We start from the raw sequence: 21,169 nt of genomic DNA, 5'->3' as shown, positions 1-21,169 counted from the left end.
GTCACGGCTTCACTAAGCTCGTGGTTTGTGAACTTCTCCCCGCCCTGTGGCTGGCAGGGAACAGGACTATCTATCACACTGCTCACTTTACTGTGCCGGGCTTTTCTTTCGTGCTGTTACGCTTTAGAGGGAAATTATTTAATCCATGGTTTACTGAAATCCATGCTCCATAATGGCGACACATAAGATTCTAATCTAGTTCCAGTGCATCCTCGTGGCATTTTTGTTTTCTAGAAACTTCATAAGAGATTAAATATGTTCTATGAATATCTTACTGTTGCAGGGTAGAACCTTTTTTTATGTCCACTGTAATTTAGAGTATTTTTTTCTTTCATGAAAATCTTGAGATAATTCTCTAGGATAAGGAGCGGAGCACAGGAATGTTTCTTTAACTAAGGAATTTAAAAAAATAAAGCCCCTAGTTTTTCCCTGAGATCTCCACACTGGGACATCCGAAGCTCCAGCTGATCTCCCTGTATCCCCTGCTTATGTCCACGTCTGTGTATCCGCATGCATGTATCTACATTTCCATGTTTCTAGCTATCTGTTTATCTATCCATCCTTCCATTTTTGGACTTTCCAGAAGAACCCAGAGGGGTAGAGAGCCGTACGTGACATCTAAGACTCCTCTTCCACAAAGCGCCCTTCTGAAGCAAAGCCACATGTTTCTGGTGATGACCCCACAAGTGGATGAGCCAATATTATATGAAATGTCATCACCACTCCCGCCCTCGGGGCGGATCGTGAAAGCGGACTGCAAAGAGCACAGCCTCTCTCCTCAGCAAACACACGTTCAGGGGAAGGCGCAACAAGTTGAACTGCGGGTGACAGCCACGTCACTTACTCCATCTTTCCCTAGGTCATTTCAGGGCAATACTTTTTTACGGCTTCCATCATTCCATTTCATTTATCGCATTTGCCCTTTTTACCCACTTGGTTTCTTGCTCTAAAAGCAACTAATCTGAGGAATTTAAGAAACATATAAAGGGGAATTAAATTACAGGTAGGGAATCATAATGAAAACACGCGTATCTCACAGGTGCATTCATATCGTGATGGTTTAGTGTCATGGTTAATTGCATCTTGGTATCAAACTAGCTCACAAATTTGTATCAAGTTTTAAAACAGACCACAAAATCACATCAAAGAATGACTTTTCTCATATTCCATGACAATCTGAATTTTAAACTTGATATATAATTTATCATTTTTTATTTAGATAAGGCGATTATGTATGTGAATAAATATCAACCTAAGCCGAGAAACAGACATAAAAGCACAGCCAACTACTGACTATTTTTTTAGGGTTGTCTTGGTAAATAAAGTATTGATCTTTCCCATTTGGGACTTCAGGACAATCCCACTCCCCACTTCTCAGTAAAATGGATTCACTGGCCTGGGCTTGTTCTTAGCAAATAGCAATCCACATCACAAAACATAAAATGGCATCTCAGCCAATTTGGTCTTTTTTTTTTTTTTTCTGTGAGAATAGGTTCACATGTCTTCATGGAGACCCAAACCAACCATCTCATAAAAGAACAATTTGAAATCATCCAGCCTCAAATGAGTCTTCTCTCATTATTATTTTAATAAGCACTATACTGCCCAGTGTTTTCCCAGGGCGATTTTTTTGGACACAGAATTAGGTAGCTTTTCATCAACTCTGAGCGACTTTTTGCTCACATCGTAACGTTGCTTTGTTTCTTTTCTTTTTGTTTTTGTTTCTTCTCCCCTGACTTGTTTTTATTTTTGTTTTGGTCAATAAATGTGACTTACAAGGCAGCAGGTGGCTAGGAGGATGCTGAAGTGAGGAGCTGCTCTATCTCACTGTTCATTAGCAAAAGCAGGGCAACACGACAGTGACCCACAGGGAAACCTGACTTCCTGCAGCCACAGAAACCCAGTGGTTTGTGCGTTATCACCCAAATACAGGTTTAATCCTCAGTAAGCTACAAATATTTACATAAGTTTATCAAGTTTGATCTGGAAAAGATTCTGGAAAGAAAAAATACACAAGTCATGAGATATTAAAAAATTGGCAAGATACAAGACTATTTTTAAAGGGAAATCCAAGAAAAAAACTGAAAAGCCCAATTTAGCAAAACCTGAGGTATTCGCTGTAAGCAAGGTGCCTGGTCCTCTCCAGTCAAAGTAAAGCATCACCGTCAATGACAGGCACCCCTCAGTGAGAGAAGGCGTACCTCCCCAAGTCCATTCAGCTTACAAACAGGAGCCCACATTTTCTTAACTTCTACAATCAGTGTTAGTATCGTCTACATTTGAGAATTTTTAACGATGATCCAAAAGGGTATGAAAACAACTTTGGCAACACTTCTACAATTACAACTGTTAACATTTTTCACAGAAGCTGACTTACTGCCATAGTTCCCACCATGCTCCTGAAGGTCACTTAGGTTTTAAGGAATAATTTTCCTGTTTAGTGCATTTCCCAAGAAAACCCACGTTAGGAGAATGTTCATGATTTACTACTTTAAATGCCAAATTAATCTTAACTAGATACATTTCAATAAAGCTATGGGGACTGTGTTTTAAATAACAATTGCCCTGCCCTATTGGAAAATAGTAATTATTATTCAGTTCAGTTTCCATCCTGTGTCAGCTAGAGTGTGGGTTCGTTATCTAGGAGCCATCATACTTAAGCAGCTACAGACATTAAAAAAAAAAAGCACCCAAATAATTAAGTGATATTAACTTACTTTTAATAAGAGTTGAAGTGGGGAAGGGGCATGAAAGCCCTTCCCCTTAGTTTTGGTAAATTTTCCTAAATTTAAGAATTGTTTCCTGCTGAAGTCAGCAGAATGGTTTAAACACATAATGTGCTTTTTAGGCAATTAAGTAACAATATGGCGAACAGTTTTAGGTCTTCTGGGAAGACTTTGTAGCATCCTACCCCCTTGGTTCTCACCAAAGACAATGAGAATCTCTTTTTAGAAACTGGTGTAGACTATACCCTGACATTTTTAATCATTAAAGTCAGATTCCATCGAATGCAAATTTAAAAGAGATCATGAAATTTCCAGGAGTGATTGTTACTATACTTTGCATATTAAGTGTGCCCAAAAGATAATTTCCCACCAGGTCCCTCTTCCCTTTCCATTCCTGTAGAAGAATGGTAGATTATTTAGTAGTAAACTCAACACACTGACTGTAAGCCAAAAAAAACTATAAGAAAAACAAACAAACCAGGAGAGTTTGGAGCAAACAAAACACAGTATCTTTTAACACATGATGCAATAATAAATCAACTTTCTAAATCAGTTAAACTCCGAATGGTGTTTGAGAGAGGCCGACATTGTTATTGTTCACTGTAAATTAAAGCATTCATTAGTTTTTACACATTTTGCTAAACTTTAGAGATGAGAAGTTTTTAAACTTGTGGTTTCTAGAAATTTAAATGTCATGCCTGAGAAAAAGTAGATTTGTTTCTGTCACCAATAGCCATATCTCGCCCACAAGACCACATTTTGAATTTGTTGCCATGTATTTCCTTAAACTTATAGCCAATCAAGTATTTGAGAATTCAAATCCAGTTCTTATCAGAGAGAGTACTGCACTTGTGTATGTGCACGTGCACTGGTATGAAATAAACAGCATACATTATAAATCCCTATTGTGTTTGGGCAATGTCTTCACTATTTTCCCCAATACAGAATCAAATGCTTTATTGTCAAGCTTGATTCATCAAAATCTGCAAAGGTTAATGTAAGTTTAGGTACTCCTCAGCTTTACCTACAAACAAACCTCAGCGTTCGTCTTGATGTCAAACAACAGATTTTGAAAATAAATCATAAACGGAGACAAACACGGCATAAACAAGAGACAAAGTTTCTCGTCATGAAAGACAACATGCAAACACAAAATGCGGACATTGACCTTTGGGGTGTGACTACTCCTCTCTACAACTAGCAGCACGGCATTCCTAGAGCTCAGAGCGGTTAGTAGAAGTTTCACACAGATCTGGAAAAAAAAATTACATAGCATCATTATCACTTTAGGCATCAGCCTATTAAGTCATTTACATTATGCAAAACCTACATTCTGGTGGAAGCATATTTTTAAAACTTTTATTATGGAAATGTTCCCAAAATTTTATTATAGAAATTACTCAAAAGCAGAAAGAAGGTGTAATCTATTACCCTGCACCCCAACCAAACCCCACTTCCCGTCATTTTGGCTGGAGTATTTTAAAGCAAGGCCAAGGTATTGTGTCATTTCACCCATGGCTCCACTCAGATATTTCACAGCTTGTAAGGGGCACAGTACATCTGGCGTTTAATCCAAGGACCATAGAAGCAACTAGACACTTTGATAAGACCACTTTTCCAGTTGGAAGCAATTAATACCAACTCTATTGAAAAAGGCTATGGATTACTTTAGCTGCAAAATGTTTTTAAAACATGCTAGCCTTTGAAATAATTATTTTACATATTAGAAATTTTACATTCCCATTAGTGTTGAGAAGTCTGTATAAAAAGGTGAAAATCTTTCACTTTAAATGTAGGCTAAACATTTCTAGACACTTGATCTCATATTCATACACTGCATTCAAAATTGTTATATGGCAAAGTCATCAGTGATGATGCTCTTAAATGTTAAGGTTTCATATTGATGTAGAAGTGATACATACAGAATATATTTATGTATTTATTTGTGCCTTCACATAGTCTACTTAACAAATACTTCCGTGAGTATTAGAAGATCCATTCACTTATTAGCTACAGTGCTTGTTTCATATCTCAAGTGGCATATAGCTACACTTTTCATCACGACCCCATATCATATTAAGATTTTAATCATTTTGACTCCAAGACACCAAAATGACATTCTGGAGAAGTCTGGGCTATATGCCCCAAGATATTCCACCAGAGACATCTAATGAATTTGCCTTTATTTTTTGCCTAGGACAAAAAGAGATTATTTGAGGAATAACTCCCTATTACTCTGTCTCACACTCTAAAAGCAGAGTACATTTGATGACGTTTATTCTACCCAGTAAATAACTGCATTGGCAGCCAGAGATTCCTTTGTAATCCTACAACCTTTCATTGAGATTTTTTTCACTCATCAAAAAAATGACACATAATGAAAATCTCAGTGATACATTTTCATCCAAACACAATCACCTTAAATCTGACGTATACATTTTCTCCATCCTTCCCCATTTATTTTTGCATGGGTGAATGTTAGAACTTCAATATTTTGAAGAGTCTGTGAATGTGTCCTTACTTGCCAACATATCATTATTATAAATAAAGTGAAATAATCTAAACTAAGAAGAAAAGAATGAAACTCCTATATAAACAAGGTGTATATAAAGTGTAGAAAGGAACTAAACTTTCAATAAAACCTCGAATTCTACCAATGTCTATTTTCTAAATGTTTATCTTCCTAAAAGCAACGTGTAAATATTTTAACAGCGTAGTGTCTTGCACGCAGTAGACACTCAGTAAACAGTGATTGCTTAACGTGCAGTTTCGTACCCTCCAACACACATGCACACACACACACACACAGAGTCACATCTTTAAGACACTGTTAAACTCTGGAGAGTCTATCACAGCAAAGCTGCTGTGCAAGATCACAAGGTAAAGCATCGCCTTCACAAAGCAGAGTGTGAATGTCATATTCTGGTTGTAGACTGGCTGTGCTTGTATTTTAGATTAGGTACCAATGCATCTGGAGTTTTCTACGATACGGACGTCTCACCCTTCAGTGGGCTGAAACCATCCCAACGTGTTAAGACACATGAATTCTCTGTTTCTTTCAGTCACTTATCAGAGTTTTTATCACTGATGTGTTGCTTGAGCTTTTTCTGGCAGCAATTGTTAAGTTTGAAGAAACTCTCTTCCTTGTTATTGTGGATTAACTCACTTCAACGGTAGGGCTTTTTGAGTGGATGGGAGAAGTCTAGTCTCTTTCTAGGATTAATTTATTCTCGGTTTTTAACTTATGAGTGGTTTAGAACATCCATAAATATGTTTCATGAAGAAACGTGACCGGAAAGGACTCATCCGCTTCACTGTGTGGTGGCTGAATGGTGGCTTGCACCTTTGATTATCTTCCCTGCCTTTTACTTCCAATACTTCCAATACAACAGTGTAAGGACTTAATCAGTGTTTTAAAAATCAAATGCCGATTAAGAATTATCTAATCAGGTTTCATTTTATACTTTCAAAACCGCACCTATCTTAGCTTTATTCTTTCAGCTTGCATTTTCTCAAGGTGTTAGTTTTTATTCCAATTATAAATATGCAGAAGGAATTAAGAGGAGTAGTTAAGATTATTGAAATTAAGTCAGATTGACAAACTTGGGATCAGTCTTTCCCCAGGATCTTATTATCTGGGGCCTCTACTGCTGGAACTAGCTGCTGGGACCCTCTCTGGTCCTCCTGGAACATATGAGAGAGGGCCCCCGTAACAGTGGATCTGCGTTTGTCATAGACAATAATGACAAGACCGCATCCTTCATGAGGAAAAAATAGGAAAATCAGTATTTCAAGTATTGTTCATCACGTTCTTGCTTATAGATGAATGCATACATACATCTCTGAATTGTTTGAAACACCGTAAAAACATTTTCTGTGGGCAGTTGTGGCTACGAACATCACACATTTCTATAGTAAATATCTAACATCAAAGAAAAATACCCCAAATGCCTCAATAATCCTGACTATGTGGTCTCAGTGTATTCTTCTGCAAGCTTCATTAAAACTGGATTTTAAACAGAAAACAACCCAATTATCTACTCAGAGTAAAAACAAACAAACAAACAAACAAACAAAAAAAACTTTACCTGTTCTGTTAATGGGGGATTTGTGTGCTTCTTGTTTAATAACTTTCGATGGCATGAATATTGATCTACAACTGTGCAGCAGCTGTTATTTTAAGGACTTTGACGCTCCATTTGATATAATGGATGTAGGTGTGTTATACTTTATTGTAAACAACTGCTGAATGCTAATTGTCTCCAACTTCCACATTGTTTAAAAGTACCCCACTGGCTTTAAATCATTGTCTTCACACCTACTCATTCATTTTCCCAAAGATATCCAAAAAGAATGCACAATGTGTATTCCATTGTGTCCAAGTTAGGGAACTAGAGATCTGCGCACAGCCAGAGGGGAGAGGCAGTGATCACAGCTTTCAACTTTGTATATTATAAACAAAATTCTGCTCAGCTTCTGCGTGTGTGTATATGCTTAAGAATTACGTATTATTTTCCACCCTCTGAGCCAGAAAAAAAAATTAAAAAGTAGATACAGGAATAGAACCTGAAAAAAAAAATCCAGCATGCCCCCACCACCCAAAACAAAGAAACAACAACAAAAACTTTAGAAAGTTCTTACAAAACAAAAATCCCACCTTCTGCTGGTGTAGCAGATACTCTAGTCATGAAGTGAGAGTCTCTTTCCCTGGTCCAGGATGGAAAAATCCTATCTCTCAAAGTTTTTAAAAAGAAAGTGCTTTGGAGTCTTCTAATTCTGAGTAAGAATTTTCTCCTTAACGACTGGAAATCAAGAATGTTTGAATTCCCTTAACAGGTAGAGGAAAGAAAGTACAAAGAGGAAGACCTCACAGCCCTGTGGTTTCTGTTTATCTGTTTTCTCTCACAGGCTGTCGTTTCTGATTCAGCGGAGACGGGGGATCCTGTGTCAGAGCCGTGGGTCGCAGCGAGGCAGCGAGGCTCGGTCTGCAAACAAGAGGCTGCAAGGCTGAGTGAGAGAGAGAGGGTGTGCAAGCAGCGAGCACATGTTACATCAGACACAGTACCTGATTTTTCACTGCACAGCTTGTCAGCTAGATAGTGTGCCTCGTGGGCGATAAGTGAGAATATTCCATCTTCATACTCTTCTATTATAGTTTCACACTGTAGAAACATAATAACAGCATATGTGGATACACGCACACTGGCGGGGATCCTTGTTACGAAGGACTTTGCAACCATTTATTAGCTAAACACAGGAAATCATGGAACCAAGGTGGTCCATTTTTATTAGCCCTTTTGGTTTAATACATCATTGCATTGGATTAACCCTCTTCCCAGAATGTTAATTGCATCATTTTCCTGGGACTTCAGTCAATGATGCGTTGTGCTGGAAGACGTGGGAGGCTAAGGAAGGAGCATCACTGCGTGTTTTGCTTCCTTAAATGGGAATGGAAGGCACAGGAAGAAATGGGCCTCCTATTTTAGGCGATGAAAGGTCTTACAGTTTTTAAATTAACAACAAAAAAAAGTAAAAGACCGCAGCTCCTCGAAATGGTTAAACCAGTTTCCTTCAGATTTAACATAATCATCCATTTTGTGGCTTGAAAGTGTGAAAACAATTAAGCCTTCTCAGCAATCAAAACAAACGCATCTTCAATTTCACTGTGGAGAACACACTTGACAGTTACTTCGGGAAGTGTCTTTTCACACTATTTAGAGATCCATCCCAAATTTCACTTCACTTAAAAAAACCCTGACATTTCAGAGAAGAGGGCGCTCCAATATGCCCCTGCATTTGAAAATCTTAAATTCTAACTGGAGTATGTTTCTTTGTTAAAGAACTACCAGGTTATACTTTTAAGAGCTGTGAAGTTACCCAGTGGTATTCACTAGAGACTTGTAAATCATTTTCTGAGTTCATTAAGCAAGTCTCTAAAAAATTTTAATGGCATTTAAAAAGATTTAAATTCGACTCAATGTGCCTATTTAAAACCTGTGAAATACAAACATACTTATTCACTGTCATTCTCATCCTGTGGCACTTTTAACCTTGATTATTGCCTTTACTTTCTAATTAAAATGAAATCTTTGAAAGTCAGCTAAAGCCCTCATTTCAAGGTTTCAGCATGCCTGATGTTTTGGACAGTGTGTGAACTTAATACATTTTAAAACAGGATTGCCCATCACTTTGTCTGATTCAACAGTATTGGCTAAAGTGAAATATATTGCGATGTATTTTGCCAACACATTCTAGCAAGCCAGAGAGTAGCTTTCATGAAAGATAAATATTATACTGGAAAGAAATTTGGCATCAGGCCAACTATCATACCTAAGCCTTTGTTTAACTTAGTTTGGGCTAGAATACTTGAATTAACTCAGTATGCGATTCTCTCTCCTTTGTGAAGCCTTAGGAAAAAAGGAGATGGCTGCATCACTCTCTATCATACGGCTGTAAATATTTGAAGGCGCCATTCGTTTTAACCTGGATTTTAATCTAGAAACCACAGCCCCTAATTCCTTACGTGGAAACCTGGGAGAGCCCTTCCTTGGCACCAGAACCGACTGAGACCACTCCACAGTCCCTACGTGAGCAAAATGGTTTAAGCAAAACATTGTGCAAAACTGTGTCTACAAGTCCCCGGGATTTGTGAACAGCATCTCCCATAAAATATCACTTTTAAACGTGTCCACTGATCACCACAAAATGCTACAACCCCTTAGGTGTCTCCAAAGGCAAGTTACTAAATGCATGGTGAGCACTTACTCAGCAAGACCACAAAGTCAGCAGGTGACATTTTAATGTGCATTTTGATGTTCCACGTCTTGAAACTCAACCACAAGAGGAGTGAACAACCAAAAAGAGTTCCCAAAACACGTTTCTGGACAATATGATTCATCTGCAAGGAAGGGAGCTTACCGCAAATTTCAAAGGTCTGTAAGCATCAGAATAAAAATGGAATTTTTTAAATTCTTGGTATATTTTGTCTCCTTTCCTAGGAGCAAATCTCTTGAAAGTTCTCTGCTTCGTCACAGGGTCTTCCTCGAGCTTGTAGTCGTTCATTCGCTCACAGACTGTCTCCAAAAGGTCCGTCAGGAACGCCTCCGACTGGGCTAGGGGGATCTAAGAAGAAAGGCAAGGCGAGGAGACTTGTCTTAATGTTAGTGTTACTGCAAAGGCCTGCCGGCGAGGCCGCATGGAAACGCCGCACTGTCGGTGAAGGCAAACGTGGGCCGCCTCCCCAGCACAGGCACGGCGCACGGCACGGTAGGTTGTGATCACAATGTAACCATGTAACAACGACCTGGTTTGCATCATGTACGGGGTCAGCGTCAATTCTAGTTTTTACAAAGTGCATGTCTTTCAAAGTGGACAGAAAGAAAAAAACGTACATTCAAACTAGAAACTACACCTCTACATAGAATCATGTTTAGAGTCACTGAGCATGTAGCAAAAAGCATGACGCACAGAAAATGGCTGTTATTATCCAACTACTTGTCAGAGAGAGAGAGAGACAGGAGGGGGAGAGAGACGGGAGAGAGAGAGGGAGGGAGAGGGAGAGAGACGGAGAGAGAGCGCGCGCGCTCAGCTGGCTTCAGACCCCCTTCGTGGGGAGAAGTTGGGGAGGCCCAAAGTCCGGCCCTCCCCGGCGCGCCCTCGACGGCGCGTCCCCCGCGCTGCCTCCGCGCGCTGACCCGGACTGGGGTGGTTGCCAGGCTGGAGAGGAAGGGGCTCACGGACGGGCTCCCCTTCTCCCGGGCGGGCGGGCTCCTCGGCTGCTTTCTTTGGGAACAGCTGGTGCACGTCCCCGCGCGCCCCTCTCCCTCCGGAATCCGGCGAGGATTCAGCGGGACCCCGCGGCCACCACCTCCGCCCCGGGCGCGGGTCAAAGAGCACCCCTCGCCCTTGGTAACGGAGACAAAACCTCCGGGGCCGTCTAGACGGGTCAAGGTGCAGGATGCGGCGTCCCCGCGGCTCCTTCCGGAAGGGGGCGTGGAGCCGCCAAGGGCGCCGGACCGCGCCGAGCCCGCGGCCTTTGCGGGCTTTCTCCCTCTCCACCCTCCGCTGATCAAAGCAGGAAGTTTGCATGACAACCGCAGTGAAAGGGCCTGCATCACAAATGAACTCGGTTTCTGCGGTGTTGATATCTCCAGCCTCCATTGTCCCCTTTCAGGCGCAGTGTGAACCCTTCCGGTGCCAGCGACCGCGCGGCATTCACAGGCGCGCTCGGGGCGCACAAAGGGTCTCCGCGCTTCACCGCCATCTGGCCACAAATCTCCGCGGCGCGGCGCGTCCCCCTGAAAGCGCGGGCGGAGGGTGCGCCTGTGTTCTCCAGGCCCAGGTTCCATTACAAACCACCCCGCGTCGCCACCGCCGCCCCCCGCGTGCGTAAGGAAGCCACTTTGTAAAAACATTCTCAAAGAAACTTGGGAAGAGGACGCGTCAGGGAAACACCGCCGCCGATTAACTCTCAGCTGCGCCTCCCCCGGGCACAGGTAACCTCCCTCCTTCTCCCCCACACTCCACTCCACCGGAGCTGGATCGGAGCGGCTCGCGAGGCCCGGGCACTCGAGGGGAAGTTAAAGCGCTTATGGACCGTTTCACACAATACACCACCACATGTATCGAATCACTCAAACACCACGTTCTTAAAACTCATGAATGTTTTAATCTCCAAAAACGTCTACAGTCGAAAACCGCAGCCTAAACGGCTCAAAGTGCGTATTTCAAACACAAGTTGCCTTCTACTTACGCTTTAATTATGCCGTTCATTAACGTTCATTAATTAAGTTGTAAAGCAGGCACACAATACGTAGATTAACAAACAAAACTGAAAATCCGTTTTATTAATTTACAGAAACGAAGACTTAAACACTGGAAAAACTATAAAATGCAGAGGAACAGTTAAAATGTAATTTGATCAAGACAGATCATTAGCAGAAAGATTATGGAGGTTTTCTTTTTTCCGTGATGCATGTATTCTAAGTATTATTTCCTTAGCTGATACATATACAATATATTCATAGTCGTTTCTGGATGTCGACAGAGCAGCATTTTACTTGAAAGTAAAGAGTAAGCTCTTTCATTTAAAAATATCTAACTGTAATCAAGAAATTCATTCTCTCCTTCCCTTCCTCCCCCCTCCCCCTTTCCCTTCCGAAAAGTAAACATACTTGATACTTGGGGGGATGGGGACAGAGCCAGGAGGAACCAGGCAAGATCTGATCGCTGGGGCTTTCAGAACCGTAGGCTTTCCATGAGAACACCAAACTCCATCCTAATACACCAGCTAATTCATATTGAGTACAGGCCACGCTGAAAACTAATTTTTCAATTCATAGAACGTTGTGAGCTGCTGGCAAAAAATGCTGAGCGCGTAAGTTTTGAGCAAAATTATGATGTTTGTGTGTGGAAGGCCTTCCCCAACTTACTTCTGGGGGCCATTTGATTGATTTCCTAGGTTGCGCTTTTTGGAAACAGCCTCCTGTGTTAAAACTTCCCACCTACCAGTGGGTTGTTTTTCTTTTGAAAGTGTAATTTGACATTTTGAATATACCGCTGTTTTACCTCTTTTAACACGAATACGTTGTGGCAAGGTACGAACATGTGAATTTCTATAATTTTGTCAGTCGATGAAGGCTGACTGGCTTTTTGATGATAGCTAGCCCTTTAGAGCAAACATTCTTTAAAAGTAGAAAATGTTTGCTGGCAGCTAGGTCAGAGACACTGCACTATGATGATATTCATTAAAAACAGGAAAGGGAAAACAGCCAGCGTGAGATGAGTGGAGTTCATTTTTGCAGAAGATTAAGAAAAATTTTGATTCTAAAATCGCAAAGCATCAAATTTTTTAAGAAAATATTTAAGAAAAAGATGCTTATTCATTACAGCTCTTTATACATTTATTCAAATGTACACGATAAGAGTTTAAAATGATTCTAAGTAGCTGAACTGCATTCAGTACATTTAAAGACTGTTCACAGAGTAACTGGGGCTTTTTCTTCCCCCTCCAAGTGTTTTGATTATAAGAGGGCAGTAAGTATTGGGACAAGTGGAATAAAGCAAAGTCTTTCTATACTGTGAAGATTTTGAATAGTACTTGTCAATGAAGCATCTCCTATTGTAATCTTAGGGAGCCTTCCCTCTGCCCTGCGAGGACTGTCTCAGAGATACTAACTTCATTAAAATATGAATGAGAAGGCCTGCGTATCCAGAGAAAACCCACGCACTGGCACAGTTTTCTTATCTGCCGTTGCTTTTACACATGGACTTGTTTGGTACACGTTCTAAGTAGAAAAATGATCCATGATCATTTCACTGCTATCTTAGAGTACCCCAAGCACTCCAAGTAAATCCTAACTTTTCCCAATTTTTAAACCCATCTGTAACTCAATTATACTTCCTAAATGTGGTGCCCATTTCTCTGCCTTTAGGTTTCTTGGGACCTTGTGCTTGTTATGTGAGCAATGGAATGGGGGTGGTGGGATTCCCATATCCCTACTTTAGAATGGAAAAAAGTAGTTGAAAGTTCTGGCTTTGGCTTCTCTGGAAAACCGGAGCTAGGGAGTTTATTACAGACCACTGTGATAACGCTTTAATAACGGCCAATTACAGCATGCCTCCATGTTTGTTCATTACTGTGTCTCTGTTAATCTTGTAGTAAATTTCTTGCTTGATAGCTGTCACAATCAGCAGGAATACAATTATGTTACAGTGGAAACTCGTTGTGGTGTATCTGTCTCTGCCATTGCAGTCTGACAACCTCCAATAAATTTCACTCATCTTTATTGTTATTTTGGAGTGTCCTTCAGATATGAAACCAGCACGTAACCTGTTTAGTGACTGATAATTAATTTCACATTGTAGCAAAGATTTTCTTTCTAGAGGTTTAGTTAATGTAAAATTTTAATTGCATTGTAGCAATATTGCATCTGGTTTAATCACTAACTTTTCATCCATAAAAATTGAAATCACTGCTGATATTAGTTAAAAGTCAATATTTAGAAGTGAAAATTCAAAGCTCCTTTGCTCTAGGCTACAACAGGGGAAGCATGAATTCGGAAACTCTCGTAAGCTGATGAGATATATAATTAGCTTTTATGTTAATTGACTGCTATGAGTTTGTTGTATGACACTTCTTCATATAATATGCAAATAGCATTGACTGTTTAGTTTTATTAGACAATATAATTAGAAATCTAAAGGCGCTCATTTCGATGAGGAGTAATAAAGACTGATACATTTCCAGTGTTCTGGATATCAGAAAAAAATGAACTGCATCTGGACTTAATAAGAGATGTTTTAGCTAGACATTATTTAGGGAGCCAAAACCGAATATAACAGAATTAATGGGAGTGCTTCCAGCCACCATAAATTCTATATTTAAACAGGTGAATTTGCAGTGTCCATAAGACCTTGGGGGGAAAACACAGAGGTTTCAGTACAATTTACTACAAATAATAGTGTACTTAATGAAAATAATACCTAAATTTTGCCTGCTGTAATACAAGTGAAATATCATTCTTCTTTAAAACAAAATAGTTTGCAAGTAAATGTTCCTTGTCCTTGTTCCTCACAGACACTTACCAATAACGTATATGCTTAGGTTGTTCAAAAAAAGTAATACAATAAGAACAACGTGATTTGGGGGGATATTTTTCCAGAGCTCATTTTTAAAAAAATTCTGAAGCTTATTTTCAACTTAACAGAGACAAAACAGGAAAAAAAAAAAGCATAATGAATCAACATTAATGATCTCTCTAAATGGGGGTCATCTAACAATTTGATTTTTTTATGAAGTTAAAAAACATTTTCCTTTTATTATTAAATGCAAAATCGGTACTAGCATTTTCTTTCCTATTTTAAAAAGTATCCTGCTAGTTTAAAAAAATAAACGCTTTAATTTTCAACATTTTAAGTAGAATGAAAAGAAATACAATCTGTCACATGAAAAATACCATAAGCTTAACCTGTGTTAAAAATCTAAGCAAGGGGTTTGGGAGCCCAGTTCACACTGCACCTCTCGGCTCCGGTGGGCGCTGCTCAGAGGGCTCCTGTTGGTTTTGAAAAACACCTAAGAGGAGAAAGTGAGAGTACCTAAAAGGGCAGAGGTAACAATATCGCAGCATAAATGCAGCATGATGCGAATTTGTTCATTCGTTCAACAAATACTTACTGAACTCCGTCTGCTGTCAGACAAACACACTTCTCTAATTCAGACGTTTAAAAAGAGGACCTTCCGTGATTCTGCATAAAAATTAAAATAAAATTTTTAAAAAAGAATATGTGCCCAGTGGAAGTCCAATAAACACGAATTAATGATAATAAAACCCTTTGTCCTCGATTGAGCTAAACACTTCGATGCAAGATCTGTTTTTATTTTTATTTCATGGTGTTCTGCCCAAAAGCTCTGCATGTTTCCCCATCTTGAGAACATAATGGTTGATGAGTGGTTATCAATCTGGAATCACCTCTGCAAAACACGCCCCCAAGGTAAAAGTACTGTTTTGGAATCAGTTGGGGCATTTCCCAACTTGGTCTTCTGAATACTTGTGGGCATATGCCAAGACTTTGTTATAAAATGGCAGCTGTCTGGCCGGGCATGGTGGCTCACGCCTGTAATCACAGCACTTTGGGAGGCCAAGGCGGGAGGATAACCTGAGGTCTGGAGTTCGAGACCAGCTTGACCAACGTGGAGAAACCCCATCTCTACTAAAAATACAAAATTAGCTGGGCATGGTGGTACATGCCTATAATCCTAGCTACTCAGGAGGCTGAGGCGGGAGAATCGCTTGAACCCAGGAGGCAGAGGTTGCAGTGAGCCAAGATGGTGCCATTGCACTCCAGCCTAGGCAACAAGAGCAAAGCACCATCTCAAAATAAAATTTTAAAATAAATAATAAATAAATAAATAAAATAAAAAATAAAATATTAGACGTCTAAAAGGAAAAGAGACAAATGAACTGGACGATGAGTCAGGAAGTTCTTCGTGCTTCATCTCACAGATGTGAAAGCATACACGTACTGCACACGCATGCATGCACACACCACCGCGTGCATACAGGCAGACAGATGCGTGCACACACACGGATTATGCAGAAAGGGCCAGCTGGCTTCTAGCAAGCAAACCAGAAAACACTGTATGGCTTCTAGGGAGGCAGAGACTGCTGCAAACAGAGACTTCAAGGTTTCCTGACCCTCCGCTCTGCCCGACCTGAGGTCCGTGCACAGGGCAGTGCCAGGACCACACCCCAGGAGAGTCCCTACTCATCTGGCCTCCACACCCTGGTCCCGGTCTCAAACCCCACCCCTCCAAGGCCTCTTTCACGTCCTAAGAACAGCCCTTGGTGATTCAAGTGACAGGCTGTCCCACCTCCCAAACCACCAGGCCGAGTCTAAAGCCACACCTGGAAAGGTGCTGCAGGGCACTGAACTTCCCCCATAAGACATGCCCACCCACTGAAACAGACACCGTTCACCTGCCCCACCCGAGGGACCTGGGGACAGCAGGGTGTCTGTGCACCCCAGATGCCCGAATCGAGCCCCGGATGTCCAATCACACACCGCGAGGAGAGGAGGGTGGAGGGTGGAGGGAGAGCCCAGGCTGCCTGGGGAGCGACTGGGGGAAAGGAGGGTCTTCCGGGATCCCTCGGCTCTCGGTTTGTACTGCTGACTGGGAAGGCTGGGGAAAAGGAGAAGCCCTCTGCAACTGAGGCGAAGCCAGGCCTCTCTACAGCAGGGAGGGCAGAGCTTCCTTTCAATGAGCATTCACTCTCTGGCTCCCAGGGGCTAGAAAGACAACTCTTTCCTTAGAAACATTTGTTAATGGAAAAAAGTAACACATCAACTTGATTTCTTTAAGAAAAAAAAAAAAAGAACAGAAGGTTAGAGTAAAAACTAAGGCTCATCCTCCCCCAGATCCCTCAGGCCCCCAAGTCTCCTCCCTCGAGAAACATTCCAGGTATGTGTCTACATGTGTGAGCAAATGAACGTGCATGCGTGTGTGTGCGTCCCTTCTCCTCTTACACAGATTAAAGCACGACACCAGCCCTGTTCAGCTATCGCTGTGCCTTTGTCCCTTGTAGACCTTGGGGCTAAGAGGACTCATTCTGTGTCCAGGATTCTAAGGGAGCGGTCCACTGACCATTCCCTGAAACAAGCGACTCAGAAGTCAAATCCACCCCCAGGGGAGACAGAGTCAAAAACGCTGTGCACCCAGAGGGCGGTTTCAGGAGGGGTGCTCCCACGAGTTCTGAACGAAGGTAGAATATGGCTTGAACATTTGTTAAAAATCATTGTGTTGTTTCAGTAATGGTGTTCCATTTTGGAGAAAATTCACCTTCGTCTATGCCGAAACAACAGTCTCAGTGAGGCAGGACAGGAGTTTTAACCCCACTTCCCAAGCGAGGACCCCAGGGCTTCAGGGCTGGCCAGCGAGGACTGGGGTGGCACAGGACAAGAGCCAGAGCGGAGCCACAGGGACCTCAGTAGGAACTCTCAGATGAGGAGGCTGAGTTCTGACGAGGAGATGCCATGTCCCCGAGGAGTCACAGGCTAAATTGGACAGAAACCTACACAGAAGACTCCGACCCCAGCCTGGTACACACCGGGAGTGTTTTCAGAGGCCACCACACCTGCAGGAGCCGGGGAAGGGGTGACCTGTGTCACTCTGCTTGCCTAGTGGTTCCTGGATCCCAGGTCCATACCTGCCTCTGGAATGCTCGGTCACCCAGTGAGAGCAATGGTTACCTCAGCCAACTGGGAAGCTGGCGATGGCCCGGCTGAGGTCCACTTCTCCAGGTCACAATGCCTCAGACCCAGTGTGCCATCTCCAGGAATGTCTTCAGTCCAGGGTGACACTCGGGCTGTTCCCTTGGTCCCTGGCCACCTTCTGTTCCTCCTGGTGCCTCCTCGCCCTCCTAGAACCTCAGCAGCCCCCTGGAAGCCCTTGGGTTGGGCTGAGCTGTCACGGGCGTCGCCTTTGCTGGTCTAGCAGATGGGCTGAAACTGCTGTGATTGGGGTCTCCGCCTCTCAGGGGTGGCCCGCCACCCTGGCCTTTAGCTGAGACATGGCCACGGGTCCTTGAGTCGTTCCATTTCCTAATCAACTTCTGCAGCAGCTGCTGCACATGTCATGCCCTTCACTGACCACCTAGTAGGGCCCTGGCTGTGGGCTGAATCATGTCCCCAAAATCTGTATGTTGAAGCCCTAAACCCCAGGACCTCAGAATGTGACTATCTGCAGATAGGGTCTTTGAAGAGGGGATTGAAATCATATGAGGTCATTGGAGTGGTCCCTTTTCAAATCTGACCGGTGTCCCCGTAGGAAGAGGACATTAGGAAACCGACGTGCACAGAGGGATGGCCGTGTGAGGATGCAGAGAGAAGAGCCGTCTACAAGCCATGGAGAGGTCTCAGGAGAAATCATCCCTGTGACACCTCGATCTAGGTTTCCAGCCTCCAGAGCCGTGTGAGAATGAACTTCTGTTGCTAGCGGCTCTCGTCTGTGAGACTTGTTATGCAGCCGCAGCTGTACCCACAGTCACAGAGCGTGACATCCTCCTGCCTCGAGCCCTGCTAGCCACAGCCCAAGCCCATGGATCTGAACATTCACCAAGAACAGGTGACTCCACCACCAGGAAGCCCGGACACCATGCAGAGGCGGCCAGCAGGTCCACCTCACACGCCGAGCAACGCAGAGGTGGCCGCAGGGCTGCACCAGCACGTGCCAACCCGGTTGATCATCTGAAAGTCTCCTGCATCACGGTAGAGCAGGGGCGCCAGGCTCGGGGTCCGCCTGAACACCCAAATGCTAGCCTGGCTTCATTGTATCCACCGGCTGTGGGTGGGGACAGCCACAGATCTTCCTGTCTTCTGTAGAACCGGGGTGATGATATCCTCCGTAATCAAGTAACTGGTTGGAAAATCCTCCAAAGCGTCTGATGTGATACGGACAGGTGCAGTGTTACTTTCTCTCTCGTGGCCATCACCGTCCTAGATGGAAACACCATTAAAGCGGCATGCATTTCAGCAGCACAGTGACTTCTGTCCTCTCCCTGCAGGTGGGGAGCAGGACGAGGGACACCGTCCTGCATATGGCCCAGAGGCAATGCCAATGGGTCTCGCCACTCCAGTGTGCATTGAAGAGCCTTCCTGTGAAGCTCCTTCTGCAGAAACGCTTCTCCTCCCATCCTCTTGGGATCTGGGAGCTGCCAGGAGGGGTGGCCAGATCCGCAGTTCTCAAACCGTGGTCCATGGAGCAGCAGCACGGCTTCCCGGGAGCTCATCAGTCACGCAGAGTCCCAGGTGATTTGTGTGCACAGCCAAGTGTGGGCAGTGCTGGCTTAGAAAGATGAGGAGGAAGAGGAAGGTGATCACTACCTGTGTTGACTGCTTTATATTCTGCTTTCGTGCTTTATCTAGAAAGCTTGCGGCAGAGATCGGAGGAAGGGCCATTTGGTCCAGAGAGACCTTGATTGACAGGCTTGTCCTGTTCCACACAATGTTGGGATGAGCTGAAGAAGATGCCTCCGTTCTTAGACCCAAAAGGCACCTTGGCACTTTGGCAGAGCCAGGCACTCCCAGTGTCTTGAGTGCTGAATTTAGTGACACCGTATTGTGCATTAGGAAGCAATTCGAGCTGTAGTGTGGACCTTTCACTGGCACTCAAAGAGAACTAAGGAAGCAGAGAAGGGTAATAAATGGCATCTCAGCAGTTCCTGGCACCTGTCTTAAGAGTAAGATCTTTTATTATATTACAGGGCTGAACATTTTCTTGAAATGGTTTAGATCCTTCATGCTGCTATTTTCTTTCCTGCATTTCTGGTCTTCTGCAGAGCACTCCCCAGGTGGGCGAGTGGTGTCTGATGTCTCACCTGCAGGACTGGGTTCCCCTGCTCAGGAACAGGCAGGCTGTGTGGTGGATCGCTGCCTCTGCGCAGGCACATGCCTGCCAGACTATCCAGGAAATGCCGGGAAGGGAAAGGGGTCATGTTTTCTCTGATTCACCACATTCAGGTCATTTTAGAGCCAAATCCAATTCCAGTTTAGAAATGGGCTTTAATGCTGATTCAGACACTGCATCTTCTCCTGGCTCCAAAATTTTTTGTCTAAGAAATGCCCAGTTTTGAATAGTCTGTGACCAGACATGTCATCAGGTCAGGTGGAGAGAAGGCAAGTCATCAGTGAAGACCTGGAGTGTTTGGAGAGTCTACCACACCCCAGGAGACAGGGAAGGGGTGCCCTGTGTCTCTCTGTTGGAGAGTCTACCACACCCCAGGAGACAGGGAAGGGGTGCCCTGTGTCTCTCTGTTTGCCTAGTGGTTCCTGGATACCAGGTCCATACCATTTTTGCCAGCTTGAAAGAATGGATGCAGGCTGGGTGCGGTGGCTCATGCTTGTAATCCTAGCACTTTCAGAGGCCAAGACAGGAGGTCTTGTTTGAGACCAGCCTGAGCAACATAGTGAGACCTCATCTCTACAGAAAATAAACAAAATTAGCTGGGTATGGTGGCGAGCACTTGAGGTCCCAGCTACTTGGGAGGCTGAGGTGGGAGAATCACCTGAGCCCAGGGGGTTAAAACTGACATCACACCACTGCACTCCAGCCTGGGTGATGGAGCAAGACCCTCTTTCAAAATAAATAGGAAGAAAAATGGGTGCAAAGTATAAATAACAGATTGAATCGAAACCTGACCTGATCAGTGGCAAAGAAAGACTATTCATAAGTTAATATTGTTCTGGTTAAATAAAATCTTTTGCTTACCTACTTGCTTAAGTAATGGAATTCAAACTTGAAGGGAAACGGTGAACTCACAATCTTAGCATCCTAACAAATCAAAGCGTCTCTTTCCAGCCTTCACCCACATGTAACTCCAATTCTTCACCCTCCACCCCACGTATCACACTGAATTCAGACATTTCCATGGTATTGCGTAGCCTCCATATCCCTAGTTAGTGTGACAGAGTGCTCGATGAGAATTCATAGCTCTTCTCACAGCTCCTTGACTTTGGGACATTTGGGGTATTGACAACATTTTAAAGATGATCAATAACTCTGCTGTGTTATTGTATCTGCATCTGTAGCACTTTTTCCTGTAGAATTATTTTTGCGGAACGTATTCCTAAAGTCGGGGGAACTAGGTCACTGTAGGTATATGTTCCCATGTGCTCATATTTCCAGTTGAGGGATGGAAGAGGGATCAGTTAACACAGAGACAGCTGTAAAGTAAGCTGCAAACCAAATCACGCTGTGAAGTTCTGTAATGGTCTCCCCTCTCTAAAGAGGATTAGGCAGCTCGTTGCTTGGGATTCCTCTGAAACCTCTGGCTCTTGTTTATCCCCTTCCCTTCCAGGCGAGAACCCACCGTAGAAGGACAGATAGTGTGGACTTCATTGTCCCTGCCGAGAGGACACACATGCAGCCCATGGCATTTCTTAGCACC

The 21,169-nt window shown here is 43.2% G+C and overlaps 1 protein-coding gene across 1 annotated transcript in view; it reads right to left on the bottom strand.

Annotated features, from left to right (window-relative positions):
- Nucleotides 1-1,097: 1,097 nt before the first annotated feature.
- Nucleotides 1,098-21,169, bottom strand: part of CNPY1 (canopy FGF signaling regulator 1) — a 33,085-nt gene continuing 13,013 nt past the window's right edge. Inside the window, exons 2-4 of the mRNA XM_064368243.1 lie at nucleotides 9,645-9,848; nucleotides 7,792-7,888; nucleotides 1,098-3,978 (exon numbers count right to left, since the gene is read on the bottom strand). Coding sequence (XP_064224313.1) covers nucleotides 3,941-3,978; nucleotides 7,792-7,888; nucleotides 9,645-9,788 — 279 coding nt within the window. The 5' untranslated portion in view covers nucleotides 9,789-9,848 and the 3' untranslated portion in view covers nucleotides 1,098-3,940. The remainder of the gene's footprint in view (nucleotides 3,979-7,791; nucleotides 7,889-9,644; nucleotides 9,849-21,169) is intronic.

This window comes from Aotus nancymaae, unplaced genomic scaffold (assembly GCF_030222135.1).
Source record: "Aotus nancymaae isolate 86718 unplaced genomic scaffold, 86718_ANA_hifiasm-v0.15.2.pri h1tg000002l, whole genome shotgun sequence".
NCBI classification, from domain to species: domain Eukaryota; kingdom Metazoa; phylum Chordata; class Mammalia; order Primates; family Aotidae; genus Aotus; species Aotus nancymaae.
This window is presented reverse-complemented; position numbering and strand designations above follow the sequence as displayed.